Here is a 17,778-nt window from a genome sequence, read left to right as displayed (position 1 = left end):
ACGAAATTGTAATTTCTGTTTATAAGCCCTGACGCATACTCTCCTTTTGAAGTAGATATTGGCATAATAATGACTATCAGGAACATGTAGGTGCTCAGTGCATCAAATAGGAGGATTCTTCTCCATACATCCCCCCGTAATGCGGGGTGGAATGCACAGGTGGCTTTGCTGAAGCTCTCTCTCTAGTATGATTGCTTAAAATAGATTATGCTTGTAAGTTGAACATCGCTAATTAAGACTGCCGTTCGTCGGCAAGGATTTCCCTCAAATCTCGATTCAAATACCAATCCCGCCACTCCACCTGAAAGCCGTCCTGCCAAAACTTAGCAAAATGACCATCCGGCCTTATAAAATTAAAAGTCTTAGAGAACAGCGAAAAGATACACAGGCGTCTCAAATGGCTACTTGCTGCTCAGTCTCCTTATTCGCGATCCAAGCTTCGGAGTGGCCGTGACCCACTTCAGCTTTGAATCATTAAGTGAACGTCTGTGACTCAGATATGCAATTGACTAGGTGAAGCTGAAAAGTCAACAGCCAGCACTTTGCTCCACTTCCTTCGTTTGGGAGTTGGGACACAGGTGCTCAAATCCAACCTGACCCGCCTTTTGGGAGTCAGTCGAGCCGAGTCACCCTTTTTTGGCGGAAATATAACTACTACCAGAGAATTTCATTGCGATGGAGCCCTTGCGCTACATGTGGTGAGTCCTGTATTCAGCTGGCAATGCCAACGCCAACATTGAACGAAACCCAGGGTCAAAATACGCGATGTCCCAATGCTACCACGATACATCTCAGGCAGCCGGATATGCCACCATCTGCCTATAAAAACCCAGCCAGGTCCTGGAATATGATGGTTTCCACGCACATCTGATTTTTATTCTTCTCTATCACACCTATCGCAATCATGGAGACAGTCAAGCCGAAGACAACTTCCGAAACCCAAACTACTGCCGAGGATCTTGCCAAATTCAACGGTAATGGAACAGTGGACATTACTCCTGACGTTTGGAGGACACCTAATAAGCAATACAAATCGAAATACATCAAGGGCTACCAGCATAAGGCTACCGGAGTAACTGAAACGGGGATTCCGTGGAAAGACGACGAAACACTGACGGAGCGTGGACTTGAATTCCACGAGACGAAATTGGAGCAGACCTTGAAAAATTCCCATTTCGGTGAGTCTAAGCATTTGGTCCCATAATCCTACAGCAAGGTGTCTGCATATGACCAGAGCGGGCTTACAAAAATAATCATTTCTCATTATTTAGAATATCAGTTGAAAGACGCCGACCGCCCTGCCTTTTCATACATTTGGCTCCAAAACACATCAGCTAAGGTCCCTAACTGGGAGGGGAAGGCTGGTTGGACGCCTACTGCCGCCTGGGGTCCTGCGTACTCCCACATCACACTTGTTCGGGAGAGAGCTCCGGACAGCGAAAATCCTGGTCCTAACTACCTCCTTGACTGGCGTCATCCTAAGACAGAAGGGCTTGCCAAGGGTGTTTTTGGTAGCACTCATCTGACCTTGCGCGCTCACAAAAACGACAAATATAACAGCTGGGGTGGTCATGTTAATCTGCCAGCCAACTCCACCGCTATGGCCGCGCATCCTCTGCTTGTATCTCGTCCCGGCGACAAGGAAGTCCAGAAACTCTGGTCCGACTTTACAAACCAGGTCTCCCTGCATTTGAAAGACGAGTTTACGGGGTGTGTTCTAATTCCCCAATCCTAAACCATTATTCCTAGTCAATTTAACACATTTCTTCCACAGGTATGCCAAAGAGGATTGGGCTGAGTTCTTGGACCAGCTGAAGGCGGATGTGAAGGCACTTCTCCAGGAATACGGCAAGTTCCTGCAAGACATGGAAAAAACGATATAACTTCCCACCGAGTTCCTCACAGAGTCGACAACAAGCTGGAGGCGTGTTTGAGTATGTGAATCTATTGGAGTGTGGGGCCAGGTGATCCCCTCCGTTTGCTCCAGCGCTTGCATGTCTTAGCTAGATCTCTCTCTTTCTCTTTCTTTCTCTTCATCTCTCTCGGAATACAGATCTTGACCCTTTCGTCTGTTTCTCGGCTACCCGACTAGCTCGATCAACGGTTTCCTATTACTCAATCGATTCGGTTATGCTGCCCATGTGGAGACTAAAACCTAAACGACCACATGGGCGAGACGGACGATAAAATATCAGGTCGTGAATTGCTTATCATCTGGTCGTAGCCGACTTAATAATAACATTTATCTTCTGCTATCGTTCTTCGCGATGCCTTGGCGATATTATGCGTACAATACTAGTAATACGTAGGCCTAACTAAGTGCTATCCAGCAGGAGCATACTTGGTTAGCTTGCATCTTGCATCTCGCATCTCGCAGGATTCAATCAACAAAGGACATTCTCCTGCCCCAAAGACGGTCTGCCCGCGGCCGGCTCGGGAGATTTACTTCGTCGCTTCCAGGGCCCACATCTCGCCCAGCATTTCTCCCAGGCATCTACCGTGCTATATCTGGCCAGACCCTAATTTATCAGCTCGTCATTTTCAACAGTCCGAGGCAAGTAGGCGAAACTTGATCCAGGTTGAGGTCAAGCAGATCTAGACTCGGTATTGACAGTACCCTCGCTCCAGGCAGTCTGTTAGAAAACCTCGCCACCAACCCCCCAGTACAGGAGCAATCCATAACCCAGCAGGATCTTCTGAGCAGCGCCTAGTCCAATTCTCTCCACGACACCGACTGGTACCATCCAGTGCTCGTGCGGGTGTTTACGAGCGGACGGGTACAGGTACCACGGCGACGTCAGAGACATCCAGAGACCGACCCAAAGAAACCCCACGAGCCTATGCCAGAAGGGAACCACACCCTCATTTGGCCCCGTGACTCGGCTCCAAATTGCCTCAACCCCATCCTCAATCATGATACCAAGCGGAAGTGAGCAGAAGAACATCAATGCACCAGACCCTGACGGCGGAACGCCTAGCATAGAATCGCAGATCAGGTGCAATACACCCGATGTGAAAAAGCTGAAGAAGAGGTTGGTGTAGCGTTCCAAGAGCGAGTGGCTAGGCAACCTGAGGACATCCCTCGCGAGATAGGTGCTCACCGAGGTAAGAGGCCAACGGAAGAATTGTTGCCAGAACGTTCTGTGGCGAGGTTATTTCTCTTGCCTTTTGCACATTATTAGGGATACTTACCCCCAGAAGCCACGGATGGTGTACGCATCCCGCAATCTGCCGAAACCCGGACGACACGAGTTCGGCGAAGAAATGCCCAAAACCACCAAGATCAGAAAGTAAATCCGGGGCACGATGTCGATGCAAACGCGGCACGGCACAAGCCAGGCAAAGATCCCCGTGGAGATACGTCCCATCCACTGTTCGAACGTTGCGTCAAAATACTTGAATTCCAAGCCATGACCAAAACTCCGGGCTACGTCCTCCGGGGAAGTGTCCCTTATCGACATGTAGATAACATCCAGCAGTAGGTACTGCCATACGATAATTACACTTTCTCGTAGAACATAGCGCTTTCGGCTCAGCCGTTGCCGGAGATAAGCTGGGTGCTGGGGTACGTTCTTGACCTCCCAGGCCGTGCCGACTCCCCGGAAATTGAGCAACAATGCCCAGGTACGAAGAAGGCGAGAAGGCAGACTTGCGGACGGACTGTACAATTTTGCGTGTACCAGCTCAGTCTCATCTAGGTTTGTGATCAGGAGTAGATTGAGGCTTTGCAGAGCAGCCAGGGCTGCTTCGCCTCCCGCCACGCCTTTCAGGAAATGACTCGTGGATAGAGAAGGTACCTGTAGGGAGAAACGGTACAGAATGTAAAGAACACATGTCGCCCAGGCACGTCGAACCGATGGTGACTTCTGCGTGGTTATGATAACAAAAGCAGTTGGTAGAGTTAAGGCCAGGTAAAGTACTAGCGCGTGGGCAATATTCAGCCAGACTGGGTCTGGTGAAAGCACTAGGTCATCCATTATAGCTATGACCACAACCCGCAGACAGCCCTCAGCGTTGTCTACTGAAAGTTGTCTAGGAAAGGGTTGCACTATATATGTTGAGATCTGTAAACACAGCATGGTTATGCTTATTACATGAATAATCTGTATGATGTAAGGGATATCAATGCATACATGCCATTAGTTCGGGTACTTTTATCACCTCACCTCTTTCACCTGGGTTGGTTGTCATAAGCGGCACAGGAACCTAGTTACTACTGTGATAGGGACTGACACAATACATGATCATTAGGCAAGTTCACATTCTTCCTAGATGAGACTGGAATGTATATATGTGCATCCCCACTTTACAAAGCCGATTTTCTTGTTTGCCAACCTTAGTAGAGACATGATGAGACACTGGAATTTAGCTGCATTTTTGACCATTGTGTAATATGCGAGGCTATAACTAGTGGTGAGTAGAAACTAAATTCAGCGCCCAGCAACCAACCTTTATAAACCCCATCTCTCCTTAACCACAACACTCTTAGAACAAATATCTTATTTTATTATTTTTTCCTAGCACACAGCCTTAGGAAGTATTTATAACTTAGAAAATAGCATTAACTAGCTATTAAAAGTTCATCCTGACTTACAGGTGACATCACTAGCTAGGTAAAAGTTAGCCAGAAAAGGAATATATAGTAGACTAAATAAAAGCTCTGAAACCCTCCCAAAATGGCATTCTGTCTGCAGGATCAACCTTATGAGACATATGGTAGCATTGCTCGAGCCGCAAGCCTTTCCCAATAGAGCTGGTGTGAAAATAATATACCACTAAGCTAAAAAGGCGTCCAGACATATACCTCATCAGTATAGGGTCATATATAGTCATGTATCTTGAAATTCGAGCAGTAATCTATTTTCTAACAGCTGGGCAGGGTGAGGCTGTGAAGCTTATGAGCGCAGAGGTGGTCTCCCACTCTGCATAAATCGGGATTAGTGGGCTGATGTAAAGGCTGATGCACTAGTATCTTCGTCGACTGACATTTTAGCATGCAGCAGAGAATTTCTAGCTGGATTGAGGATGTGACATTAGAAGTGAATGTTTCAATAGAATAATTAAGCATGAAAAGTGTGAGAGGTAATTTAGGTAAATAAAACTAATTATGATAGTAGCTCACTGTTCTATGAGTGCCTACATACTGCAACTCTGCAAGTTAGTCAGCAAGCAGTGCTTAAATGAGAAGAGGAGCAATCCAGGTACAGAATTAATGTGATTGGCAAGCGTGGCAAGCCAGGAGGAGATAAGTGAACAAACAAAAATGAGCTGGGGTAAAATGTGTTTCCTTGTGTTCGGCTGGCAATAAGGACCTTAGGACCCCTGGAATTTAATTGTTTTTCTTTCCTCAGGCATGATGGTTATCAAACACTGCTTATATATATATATCACACCACTTTCGTACCAACTACCAACCCATAACAGATCTAAGTAGTTCATTTTATGTAGAGTGGGCAAGCAGGCCAGGTTTAGCTTATTCAATTCGGTCCGCGCGCTTGAAAGCCGAACCAGGAATCCGGCAATGGATCTAGTGGGGAAGCGGCGGAAGGCTGATGCGGGGACAGTGGGCCTGTGGGTCTTGTTCGCTTCGGTCCGCTCATAAAGTAGTTTAAATTGTTTGTACTAATTGCTGAAAATCTTACTCTGTTGTTTGTAGTGCAGCCAATAGTCGTAGGTCTTCCAGAACTTTGTCCCTGATCAATCTATTCGTCATTGCTTTCTGGCGCGCAACGTCAGGAAAATAATAGGCTAACTAGATCAGGCACCGAATTTCGGACAAATGTAATAACGGCCCGATCCTCAATGCCCGGTATTTAACGGCGATATGCCGACTTTTCTGCTGCAGAAGAATTAAATATTGCGATGGCGATTCAACCTTTACTTCATTGCAAGGCTTCTCGGCTTCGCTTCTTGACTAGAAGAATGGTCAGGTACAAGAGCGACTGTCATTCAGACATTAGACATGAAGAAGATGAATACCCCAGTTACGATGAAACCAAGTACTATCCTGCCCGTACTGGAGAGCTTATTCACAACAAATACCGCCTGATATCGAAGCTCGGCTGGGGCAGCAATTCTACTGTGTGGCTGGCTAAGGACACTTCGCGGTGAGCTATATTCATATCTCTTTGAACCAATCTAATTAGGTCAAGATGGCGCTGGCAGTCAGACCGGTATTACGCTTTGAAAATATCGAACTGCGGCATTGGTGACCGAAAATCTGCCCAGGAAGAGGTCCTCATATCTCGCCATATTTCTCAACTGCGGTCCAGCCACCAAGGTCGGGCGTATGTCCGCGTAGCAAATGAGTCTTTCGATGTCCAGGGTCCTTATGGAGAACACACATGTTTAGTGTTCAATCCATTAAGAGAACCGCTCTGGCTCTTGGGTAGGCACCTCGGGTGTGTTGGCGTCCCTCCTACCGTACTGAAGGCCTTTTTGAGACTATTGCTACAGGGTCTGGATTTTCTTCATACTGAATGCCGTGTCATACATACTGGTAACCTGCCTTCTATTTACCTTCCTTGGCCATTGTTGACAGAATGCGAAGATCTCAAGTCGGATAATTTCCTGGTGGGATTCGAAAACAACACCATCCTTGACAGTTATGTGCGTCACCAGGAAAGCCATCCTCCTCCGTACACGATACGTGCTGGTCGACGTATCTACCAGTCACGCCCGGATTTCGGCCGTTTACAAGGAGGTATGCGGTGTGTAAAAATAAGCGACTTCAGTACTGCTGTTTTTGGTCATCAGTCTACTCCCAATACCCACACTATCCAACCCCAGCCATTCTGCGCACCGGAAGTTCTCTTGGAGTGTGCATGGTCGTATAGCACGGATATATGGAATTTAGGGACCGTGGTAAGTCCATGCAGATTTGATCATGGAGTGCCATGTCTGAAATCGAATAGCTTTGGGAATTACTTGGAGAAACCGTTCTTTTCAATGGCATAGATCGCAGAGCCAATGCTTATAGCCGCGCTGCTCACTTGGCTCAGATCTTCCATCTTCTTGGGCCTCCTCCTTTGCAATTCCTGGATAGGGTTGATCCGACTATACGCTCTGATCTTTTTTCCAACGATGGTACGACTTTCCATCCTTAATGGATTTCTTGAGGACTTACATGTCTCTCAATCTAGGTGACTTTAGGTATCCAGAGTTGATCCCTCCAGAGGACTTCACTTTCTCAAACCTTACACCATTCTTGGACGGAGAGGACAAGCAGTTATTTCTTAATTTTGCGAAAAGAATGCTGCAGTGGGACCCCGAATGTCGAGCGACAGCAAGAGAACTCTGTGATGATCCTTGGCTCGATTACAAAAGTTGAAATAACCTTGTGGACTGAACTCGATTATGGGTCTCATAGTTGAGTCTTTTCATGAATTAGACACAGTGCGGATTGACCCGAATCCAACCCACCTCTAGCTTTCTCTGGAACTCCTTCAATAAAACCCTATTTTGGAATTTCATCCATAGTCTCGTCAGTTGACTACATATAGCATATTAATGAACACTGAAATACAAAAAGAAAAGAGTAATGAATCAAACATATAACTCATATTACTATGCAATCAAATCGAGATGGCAAAAGAATGAATAATATCACTTTCTCTGATTATTAGATTTCCCTGCCTGCAGTGTCTGGAGAACGGATAGGCTAGTTTTTAGAGTTGAAATGGAAAGACTGGGATTCCGGGCCACACAGATAGTAACATCCATCTCACCTGGTTCCAGGTTAAAAAGAGGAATAACATCTACACTTCCCTCTTCTGTGGCTCCAATAGAGGTCTGTTGAAGATGTCCGAGATGGTTCCCCTTTCAGGACTAGCGCACCTGACCACCTCCCCTGCGTGGAGTCCTTACTCCTTCGTTTCCTCTTCTAGATAGTATCAATATGATCGATCAATTTTCATCAAGACATTTCTTCTCACCTGAGTAACTAGATCACGCACGGAATTTGGAGAAAGGTAACAACTGTAGGTTGGCAGTGGAATGCAGGGGTATTGTTGCGGAATGTCGTCTGAAAACGCAGACAAGTCCCAATGTGTGGAACCATTTGATTTACGTAGGAATATGCTACCTAGGAGTGATGTTTTGTCCACCGTCTGTACTCCTGCCAACGCCATTCCAGGTTGGGCTACACTTGGCAAAAAAGCCACTTTTACATTACAAGGTCGACCGTCTCATGAGTCACCATCCCTACATGTCGAAATGATACGTGGAGCCATGCTTCTCTCGCTTCTGTTGCAATTGTTGGTTCTAGAAGTGTGCGCTGTTCTGAGCATTGAGTTAGCTCAGTATACCCACCAGGTCGATGCGGACAGTCCCAAAGACGCCGAGTTCGATTATATTATTGTTGGCGGCGGTACTGCTGGGATTGTCATCGCGACCCGGTTGGCGCAGAAATCGCTGAAGGTTGCCTTGGTTGAGTCTGGAGGATTGTATGAATCAGAATCCGTGGCTGCTATCCCCGCCGCAGACGTGATTCCTGTCGGATCGGATCCTACTACGAAGGTCTCTCTTGACTGGGGTTTCGTTGCAGAAAACATCCCTGGTGCCAATGGAAGGTCAATTCACTATGCACAGGGAAAATGTCTGGGTGGAACGTAGGTTGCTCTACCTGCTGAGAGGATATGCCGTGCTAAACAGGATTGTTGCAACAGGTCGGGCATGAACTTCATGATCTATCAGCGGTGAGCTCGAGTTGGCTAAGATTGGCAAGCAAAAATAAGCTGATTGGTAGCAGACCGACACGCGACTCGATGGAGGTTTGGGCGACCGCAGTCAACGATAGCAGCTACACATTTGATGAGGTCCTGCCTTACTACAAGAAAAGCGTACAATTTACCCCTCCAAACACAAAAACTCGGTTTGCGAACGCAACAGCGGGCTTTGACGCCAGCGCGTATGAACCCGACGCTGGCCCACTCCAGGTATCCTACCCGAATTACGCCATGCCCTTTTCAACCTGGATGAAACGCGGAATGGAGGCGATAGGAATAAACGAAATAGAGGATTTCAATGTGGGCTCTTTGATGGGAGCTCAGTACTGCGCCACCACTATCAATGCGACTGACCAGACTCGGAGCAGTTCTCAGGCCTCGTTCCTGGCAACTATCAACGCCCCTACCCTAACTACATACTCAAATTCTTCCGCTAGGAAGGTCCTTTTCGACGGGGATAAAAAGGCAACAGGCGTCCAAGTCAAGGGCCCTGATGGTAACACGTTTACTCTGAGCGCAAGAAAAGAAGTAATTATCTCTGCAGGCGCCTTTCAAACCCCGCAGCTGCTGATGCTGTCCGGGATAGGGCCAAAGGATATTCTTCAGCAACATAATATTGATCTGCTCGCTGAGAGACCCGGAGTTGGACAGAACATGTGGGATCACCTATTCTTCGCGCCGACATACAGGGTCACAGTAGACACCTTCGCTAAGATAGCTCCAGCCCTCCTGGAGCTGGTTGGGGGTTACCTTGACTCGAAAGAGGGACCGTTGACTAGCCCAGTGGCGGATTACATGGCTTGGGAAAAGATTCCGAACAGTCTGCGGTCCAAATTCACGAGCCAAACGCAGGATAAATTGGCTAAGTTTCCAAGTGACTGGCCTGAGGCTGAGGTATGTTACTGACAGCACCGAATCTAAGTGTGCAAAAAATTACTGACCTCGCTTGTAATAGTACATCTCCGCTGCAGGGTACATTGGTAATGTCTCTAACGTCGTGGCCGACCAACCCCAAGACGGATATCAATATGCCTCAATTGTCGGTGCCCTCGTTTCCCCTACTTCAAGGGGGACCGTAACGCTGAGATCAGCTGATCCAGATGATCTTCCCGTGATTAACCCCAACTGGCTCGCTACCAAGTCTGACCAGGAGCTTGCTGTAGCTGTGTTCAAGCGTATCCGAGAGGCATTCCAGAGCAGGGCTATGGCACCCATAGTGATCGGGGATGAGTATAATCCTGGAAAACACGTCCAAACCGACGAAGAGATCCTGGATTACATCAGAGACAATGTGATGACTCTCTGGCATGCTTCCTGTACTTGTAAGATGGGCACAGCTGACGACGACATGGCTGTGGTTGATAACCAAGCACGGGTCTATGGTGTCGAGGGACTGCGTGTTGTGGATGCCAGTGCCTTTCCTATCCTGCCACCGGGCCACCCTCAGTCAACCGTTTGTAAGTTCCAATACTACTGATAGTTGATGGGGATTGGCTAATGGCTGGTAGACATGTTGGCAGAGAAGATCTCTGATATCATCATCAATAGGTTAAACTGACCTTAGGACTGGTTATGTGCTGACCTCATTGACATAGTAGAGTCTTAGAGGCGCGGTAATGGCAAGCACTAAAAATGATCGGAGGAGAGAACACTTGTGGGCCGTCTATAAGCATCGAAGAACTAGTTCGAGGAAGTGAAAGCAACAAAGAACGTGATTGGGAATGTCTATTAATGACGAGTTTCCTATCTTCTTCTGCTTCCCGTGCTGAGAATAGGTCGACGTTTTATAAATCGTGGAGAATTTAGGCAATGGTACATCATCTCGTGGGAGACGGTGTGATTTAAGCCGTCCGAACCCCCTTAGAAAGGAACTAAGGACACTTTCGTCCTTCTCCTCATGGTACGGTGCCCTAAGCAGTGGTTGAATGACAAATGTCGCCCTCTCAGCCTTGTAGGTGGTGTTCCGGCTGAAAAGGTAGTGCACATCATGATAGATAATAATCTCATGGAAGAAATGGCGGCCAATGAAGCCTATTATGTGATCAACAGTGGCAAGAGCGCCGTTAGTGAAGGCCCAGGCTTCAGGAGTGTAGTGTGGGATGGAGAGGTAAGTATGTTAAAAGGTATGTAATAGTGACTATTCCTAGAAGAATACTAACGTTTTGTTGAAGGGAAAAGACATAAATAGCTAGTGCTGAACCTATAAGATTGCTGGACGGTAGTTGAGGTACCGGTACTGGTGCCTGTCATAGGTTTCGTGCTGTTGCTCGTAGATGTGCCTGTACCAAAGCCACCAGAAACAGTTTTCTGTTTAGACAGGCCTGTTCCAAAACCCCCCACCAAAGCCCCCAGAAGTAGCCTTGTGTTCTGATGAGCCTGTACCAAATCCCCCAGAGATAGTTTTCTGCTCATGTAGGGCTGCACCAAAAAGGCTAGGAACAGGCTTGTGTTCAGATGAGGATGTACCAAAGCCACCTGAAACAAGTTTTTGTTCCGATAGGCCTGTATTAGATAGAGCCCCAGAAGCCACCGGCAAAGCCTGGGCTGAATCAAGTACGGACGGTGGTCTTGGTTCCGCAGCTTTGGCAGCTTTCACCCGAATTAGCAAAATCCTGTTTTGGGAAAAGGCACATAGACCTACGTCCGGAAGACTGAAAGGCCGCGGTCGACTCGGTTACAGTGAAGGTGTTTCCATTGAGGCTATTGTTGGTCCTCGACGGCTTTTTTCAAGGGAAGAACCAGGACTGTCGGATAGTCCTGCAACTGGTCTTTTCACTACAGGGGAGGTCAGGTTATAATGTAATTCTTCATGCAAGGACTCTGGAGCTTGCCCAATAGTGGTGGATTACTCAGTGACGGCTTCTGAGTGTTCAAGACGCTGAGAGGCCGTAGGCCAGCTTGCAATTTGTCGAGCTCGCGGCTTAACCGTAGTCGTTCTTCATGTATATAAGGCTGTTCCATGGAAAGTTCTCGGATCTGGTCATCATCCATATTATTGACAACCTGGCTGGTAAATATATGTTGCAGAGGGTCAAGAAGACAATTTTCGATGCCTAGAGTTGCGACATTGTCGACAAACGTCACAATTGCTGTCTGGACAATTTGTTAGGCTTGATGTAGTCGTAGCTTGAGCAAAAGATGACTTTCTCACCTCATAATACGCTTCCATCTGGTCGATGATCTCGGCGGCTGCAAATTCATCGCGGGAAGTTTCCATCGCCGATATGGCTTGCTCGAGGCCTTTCACCGTATAGAACCTTTCCTCTTTTTCTTCGAATTCACGGAATAGGAGCTTATATCTTAGTGACTCTAGCTGACGGTTGGTCCTGGCCTTTTGAATCTGGGAGAGAAAGCGTTTGCCCACAGGCAATGGGTGACCTCGCTTCGTGTATGCGGTCAGCTCGTCAAGTTTTCCCAGCAATGATTGCTTCAACTTTTCCAATTCCCGGTCGATGATTGAGCCACTTAGTAAGTAGTAGGTATGGTTGTCAGTAATGTCCGCCTACTTCCCAGCGCAGCAGTCAGATTTTATCACCGTGATGGGAAGGAGTGATTCTGCGGCGCAGCATACTTGCATCACTAGTACGGCCTAAACACTAGGCTGACTCCAACACCTGCGCGTATTTCCTAGCATACCAGGAGTATACCTTATCATCCTGAGAAATACATCGTTGGCATTCTCTTGGTAATATTCTGTGTGATCCGCAGCAAGTAGTGTTTGTCCAGAGTAAGCTGTAGTATGACCAAAGATGGACTTCTCTCCAGGACTTTTCTGTCTGCCGTTGTCGCAGTCACGAAGCACTGAAAGAGCCTGTCCGAGAAGACACTGCTCAGTCCCGTTCGACAGAATGGGGAGTGAATGAAAGCGTTCATCGAGGACCGGGAGAAAGAAGCGCGGTGGTAAGTAGGGAGAGGGCCAGAAACAATACTGTGATTGTGAAGGCCATCCGCCGATGATTCTGCGCAAACGAACTGAAGAAATGAATGGCGTTTGGTTGATAGAGATCTGTGTGGTCCGTCCAATAAGTCCTGGTAGAGTTCGATGTAGAGTAATTTACCGGAGAAGAGGCTAAACTCAGTCTAGAAACCCTAGACACCCATTAACATCTTGAACACAACTAGTAGTGACATTAACTGTGCTTCAAGTAATTAAAGAACAGCATGATATCATTCGGAAGAGATTAGACGCGAGCTGTAGGGGGCATATTGCAGTGGGCCAACGTCTTCCCTCAAGCTACTCAGACTGTGATGGGCGGAAATAATGGTATTGCAGGATAATCAGGAAGCGCCCCACCCATGGGGCAGGCTGTCAGAGTGTAGGTATCTAAGGCGTTTAAATAGTGTCAATCTATCAAGCTTTAGACCGAGACCTGTTGATCAAAGTGAAACAAGCTTAACTACCAGTGAGGAGATGAGATGTTTCAGCATTTCGCCCGCCAATCTAACCCTAACACGCTTCCACCCTTAATCATTTCACCTTTTTAAAGTACTTTAAGGCGCTACAGCCCACAGTTTACTTGTTCAACCAACTGTGCTGGCCACCCTTTTTGTTTTCTTACATTCCTTACTGCATTTCTCCCACTATGAGGTCATTCGTTTCTCTTCTTGCTTTCCCCGCTTCATCGCTGGCTGGAACCGTGCTATGGAGCGGCATCTTCAATTCTTCTACCACCGTTGAGGACTTTGACAAATGTATTTATCTCCTCATTGCCTCTAATCTGAAACTCTGATTGATGATATAGGGTCCTGGTCCAACCAAATTGAACCGTGGCAATGGTACATCCACGGCAGTGGCAAGACGACCGAGTATCTGGGTCTGTCCCCCGACTTCAAGAACCCGGCCGACACTAGCGACGCCCAGGGTGTCCGAATCACCATTGTATGTCATTCATTCGTGTGCTTGTGGAAGAAGGACTAATAGAAAAAAAGGATGGAACCTCCTTCTGGAATAAACAGAATATGGAGCGGTCTGAACTTATCCCCCAGACCGCCGCCAATCTTGGCTCGGGCCATCTATACTATCACTTCTCCCTGTCCACGAAGACAACAAATGCCCCCGACGCCTCCTTCGAACACCAGATCGCGTTCTTCGAGAGCCACTTCACTGAGCTCAAGTATGGCACATCCGGCACATCCGACAACACCCTGCGCTGGAATGCCGGTGGCACAACACACTGGTCGGTCCAGCTGGAGCCAGGCAATTGGTACAACTTCGCCTACGATATCGACTTTACCTCGCAAAAGGTCGGTCTCTGGGCTTCTAATGGGTCCGATCCCTTGACCGAGGTTGTCTCGCCCGTCAGCGCATCTACCTCTACCAACTCGGCGGACTGGCACGTCGGCCAGCTGCGCCTGCCCAACGGGGGCCCCTCCAACGACGCAGCGGAAGACTGGTTCTGGTCTGGCATTTATGTTGAGCAGGCACCTATCACAACGAAGATTGGTTCTGCCGGTTCTTCTGATTCTTCCAGCTCGTCCTCTTCCCGAGTTCGGAGTGCTTCCAACCCCTCGGCTTCCACTCCCTCCACCCGCCAAGCAACCCCTCGGCCATCTTCTACCGGTTCTTCTGATTCTTCCASCTCGTCCTCTTCCCGWGTTCGGAGTGCTTCCAACCCCTCGGCTTCCACTCCCTCCACCCGCCAAGCAACCCCTCGGCCATCTTCTACCTGGGCTACAGAGCCAGCTGCAACCACAACCCCTCCGGCTGTGACATCGACTGCAGTTCCTACGCCAACCACTCGGGCTGTAACATCGTCTGCAACTCCTGCCCACCACACTAATGTGGCGACACACACTGTACCTTCTTCGGCAAAGCTCCCCACCCCCACCACTTCCGCGCAGCGTCTCGCTGAGCTTCGGGCTGCGTTGTGCGCTCTCCTTTCTCGTTCCGACAGCGTGCACGCCCGCGACTTTGCCCTCTGTGAGTAACTTAGATCGAGGTGGCAGTATTCGTCCGATAAGTTCAGCTTGTGAGGCAACCAGTTGCGGAACTTGGTTTTTGTATGTCTCAAGCTTGAACAGCATGCGCCAGTCTGGCGGGTGGAGCCAGTGTTTAGTGATGGTGAATCTTGGAGCTAGATTACAAGAATACAACGGAGAGGCAATGATTCACCAGGACGGCAGACCTGTATGCATTTTCCATGGTACCTGTACAGTAGTCCCGTTTAGTTTGGCTGACTTGCGTCCTTTAAACACCGTCCTATATTGCACCCTTCCGATGCCCTTCATTCGATATTGACTCTCCGTCTGTTAGAGACTTGACCCCGTTCCGGAAAGCTGCTAAACCCTGACAGAGCACTGTCATCATCATCCCCTAGGCCCGAGCCTCTCCAAATAGTTATAACTATTGCAAGCCGAGAATGCGCTGCTACTTAAGCATTACCAGCATAGGTGATAGAACACTCCATAAATATAAGGGCCTATCCTGGCTGAGCTCCTTTGTTTTGCTTTTAAGGCAAAGCAAGGGCCCATGTGATATATATACCTTCTCCCGCCTCCGCTCACCAAGGGAAGACGTATAAGGGGGGAAAAAAAGAGAGAGAGAACAAAAGGTAGACTAAGTGGTTATTAAAATCTCTACATAAAAATCCTCATCATTGTTTATCATATCTACGAGCGATGCCCCCATACCTATTACCACTATTGCATCTATTTTCATAGTTTGCTAACCACATAGCCTATAATATCAGATACTTTATAATTATAGTTAAGCTTCAGCAAGATGACAGACGTTAGGTTAGGAAGAAAGATATTACATGCATATCGGGTTCTACCAAGTCCACAGTTATGTGCATGGAAAGCCCCATTCTATGCAAAGGGATGAATTCATTTCCAAATTTCAAGAGTGCCAACCTGAGAATGCGAAGCCTTGTATGCCAAGTATGCATTAAGTATAGCTCAGGTAGCATGCTTCAGCTGAGTATCATGCTTCAACTTTCTACATTCTCCGCAGTAGTACATGTGGCATGACTTACCTGTCGCCTTCAGGACAGCCCACCAGGAACTTGGTCATGAGGAGTTTCCGCTTTCGTTCCTTAGAGCTACTAGTTACCTATACCGGCAGAGCATGGAGAGGGAGCCCCCAATACCTCATAAGGTCTACAATTCAAGTCTGATGAAACAAGTAATTCTCAATTAGATTGCAACATAACTTCCAGATTATTAACGCAGTAAGTGTCCCCTAGCCAGCATCTCTGTGCTCCACAGGCACGGTGCTCAGGCACAGTGCTCAGCCACTTAAGCAGCGAGCGCCTTGCGAGCATTTTCAAAGGCAGCATTGACCTCGGCAACACTGGGCTCAGCGTTGCGGTAATTCTCAGCAGGCACCTTTCCCTGCATTGAGGTCTCGAATTTGTCCTTCTCAGTCTTGAGATCATCTATCATAGCCCTCGCCAAGAAGGCCACTCCCGCATCCTTGAACGCCGGCGCCTGGATCCAGGGTCAGCACCACTGCAGACTTATGCGGAGGGGAATGACTTACCTTCTGCTGCGCTGCATTCAGGGCCCCCACAATCTCTGGCTGCAATTGCCAATAGGCTGCGTCAACAGCATCTAGGTCTTCATTGTTAAAGGCGTCGGACTCATCGATGCTCCGGCGTGTGTTGGCAGCAGAAGTCTGCAGAGTTTGGATCTTGCTGGCGACGGGGATGAGGCCCATAAGGCCGCCGTTCCATCCCTCAATGCCCTTGCGGGCCTCGATGGCTTTCTGTTGGAGGGCATTCAGGCCGTCGACTGTCTGCTTAGTGTTTACTGCACCCAGGGCGGAAGTCGCGAGGGCGCAGATCAGGGCTGGGGTCACGCGGGAGAAGAGCATTGTATCTGAGACAAGACTGGAGATTGATTTGGAATCAGGAGTGTAGAGAGTGTAGTATGGTTGAGGATGTCTTGGAAAGGTATTTGTTGCATGTATTTATAGCTGCAACGGGTCTGGCAGCACAGGAACGGCACATTCCTACCTATCACGCTGGCCGGAAACATGGTGCGCGAGTGAGCCGTTATGGCGCATACTGGAGAGTATACCCGGAATGTCAGGTCGCCGCCATAGCAACTACCTAATACCTTTTTAGGTGGATTGCAAGTATGAAGGACAGCATGATAAACATGGTAGATCACTGATAGGCATGCATGGTCCCGCAGTCAGGGTGAAAAATTTCCCGTATGGAATGGAATTCTGATACCTGTTTATGAGGCTATGTGCTCGAAACCTGACCTGCCACATTCAAGCATTTATGCGCGGTCCATAGTACGCAAGGGGCGGATTGCCGTGGCATTCTCCTAGCTGGATAAAGGGGCTTCGTATGGGCAAGACATATGACATAATGCTTAAGGTAGTATACATATCGTCAACCGTAGTGAATGTTGACAGCACTGGGAAGGACTCGTCTTTCGTCTGCGAGGCAGTGTCCAATCTGTGGGTTAAAACACTCAAGATGCATCTTACAGCTGCAGCTCTATCATCATGCAGCCTTCTTACTCTCGTTGCACCCGTCCTCTGTACGCTTCCGTCAAGCTGCACCTCCATCTCAGATTTCATCCCCGGCAAACTCGACACCACCTTGCAGGCGTTTGATGAACACGTCTGCAAGAAAGGATGCACTGTGACGACATCTCAGTTTGAAAAATGGGTCAACGGCAAAGTCGTCAGCCAGATCGTCACGAGCAGTATGGATGAAATGGGTCTGTCCGGCTTTTCCATTATTGCGGACAGCATCTCCGGAGACATCACCACAAAGCTCGAAAACCAGTGTGCTGCGGCCGGAGGGAAGGCTGATCTATGCCAGGATCAGAAGGCAATGCAGGCTGTTGGGGGTTGCTTGAAAGAGAACATGATGCCTGTAGTTCTGGGCGAGATGGAACAACTCTCAGCGTTTATCACCAAGGACATGTGCGACAAGGTGAATGCGTATCTCAAGGGGCCGGAGCTTTGGGAGAATGTCATCCCTCAAGAGCTGGATGACTATGCGTCTACCTGTGACAAGAATTGATTTGTGCTAGGATCCTGGATGAGCAAGTGGAACTTAATGCAATGTACCTAGGAACAAGCGAGAAGCAT

At 48.2% G+C, this 17,778-nt stretch overlaps 7 protein-coding genes across 7 annotated transcripts; 4 read left to right on the top strand and 3 right to left on the bottom strand.

The window, feature by feature from the left end:
* Nucleotides 1-904: 904 nt before the first annotated feature.
* Aspvir_009890 (uncharacterized protein) lies at nt 905-1,883 on the top strand (the record flags this gene model as incomplete). The annotated part of the gene is made up of 3 exons (XM_043273028.1): nt 905-1,178; nt 1,272-1,710; nt 1,775-1,883. The coding sequence occupies 3 exons, from the start codon at nt 905-907 to the stop codon at nt 1,881-1,883; spliced, it is 822 nt and encodes a 273-aa protein (XP_043128963.1).
* Nucleotides 1,884-2,636: 753 nt separating this feature from the next.
* Nucleotides 2,637-3,977, bottom strand: pyr8 (acetyltransferase pyr8; the record flags this gene model as incomplete). Its single annotated transcript, XM_043273027.1, has 2 exons — nt 2,637-3,141; nt 3,193-3,977. The coding sequence occupies 2 exons, from the start codon at nt 3,975-3,977 to the stop codon at nt 2,637-2,639; spliced, it is 1,290 nt and encodes a 429-aa protein (XP_043128962.1).
* A 4,237-nt stretch (nt 3,978-8,214) lies between these two features.
* Aspvir_009888 (GMC family oxidoreductase) lies at nt 8,215-10,284 on the top strand (the record flags this gene model as incomplete). The annotated part of the gene is made up of 5 exons (XM_043273026.1): nt 8,215-8,609; nt 8,667-8,696; nt 8,750-9,620; nt 9,682-10,183; nt 10,235-10,284. 5 exons carry the CDS (start codon nt 8,215-8,217, stop codon nt 10,282-10,284), a joined length of 1,848 nt encoding a protein of 615 aa, XP_043128961.1.
* Nucleotides 10,285-11,513: 1,229 nt separating this feature from the next.
* Nucleotides 11,514-12,303, bottom strand: Aspvir_009887 (uncharacterized protein; the record flags this gene model as incomplete). The annotated part of the gene is made up of 3 exons (XM_043273025.1): nt 11,514-11,819; nt 11,878-12,228; nt 12,298-12,303. 3 exons carry the CDS (start codon nt 12,301-12,303, stop codon nt 11,514-11,516), a joined length of 663 nt encoding a protein of 220 aa, XP_043128960.1.
* A 1,006-nt stretch (nt 12,304-13,309) lies between these two features.
* On the top strand, nt 13,310-14,654 carry Aspvir_009886 (glycoside hydrolase family 131 protein; the record flags this gene model as incomplete). Its single annotated transcript, XM_043273024.1, has 3 exons — nt 13,310-13,418; nt 13,469-13,605; nt 13,656-14,654. The coding sequence occupies 3 exons, from the start codon at nt 13,310-13,312 to the stop codon at nt 14,652-14,654; spliced, it is 1,245 nt and encodes a 414-aa protein (XP_043128959.1).
* Nucleotides 14,655-15,962: 1,308 nt separating this feature from the next.
* Aspvir_009885 (mannoprotein) lies at nt 15,963-16,539 on the bottom strand (the record flags this gene model as incomplete). Its single annotated transcript, XM_043273023.1, has 2 exons — nt 15,963-16,154; nt 16,207-16,539. 2 exons carry the CDS (start codon nt 16,537-16,539, stop codon nt 15,963-15,965), a joined length of 525 nt encoding a protein of 174 aa, XP_043128958.1.
* A 616-nt stretch (nt 16,540-17,155) lies between these two features.
* Nucleotides 17,156-17,710, top strand: Aspvir_009884 (uncharacterized protein; the record flags this gene model as incomplete). The annotated part of the gene is made up of 1 exon (XM_043273022.1): nt 17,156-17,710. The coding sequence occupies one exon, from the start codon at nt 17,156-17,158 to the stop codon at nt 17,708-17,710; it is 555 nt and encodes a 184-aa protein (XP_043128957.1).
* Between the last annotated feature and the right edge of the window lie 68 nt (nt 17,711-17,778).

This window comes from Aspergillus viridinutans (genome assembly GCF_018404265.1).
Source record: "Aspergillus viridinutans IFM 47045 DNA, scaffold_9, whole genome shotgun sequence".
Lineage (NCBI taxonomy): Eukaryota > Fungi > Ascomycota > Eurotiomycetes > Eurotiales > Aspergillaceae > Aspergillus > Aspergillus viridinutans.
This window is presented reverse-complemented; position numbering and strand designations above follow the sequence as displayed.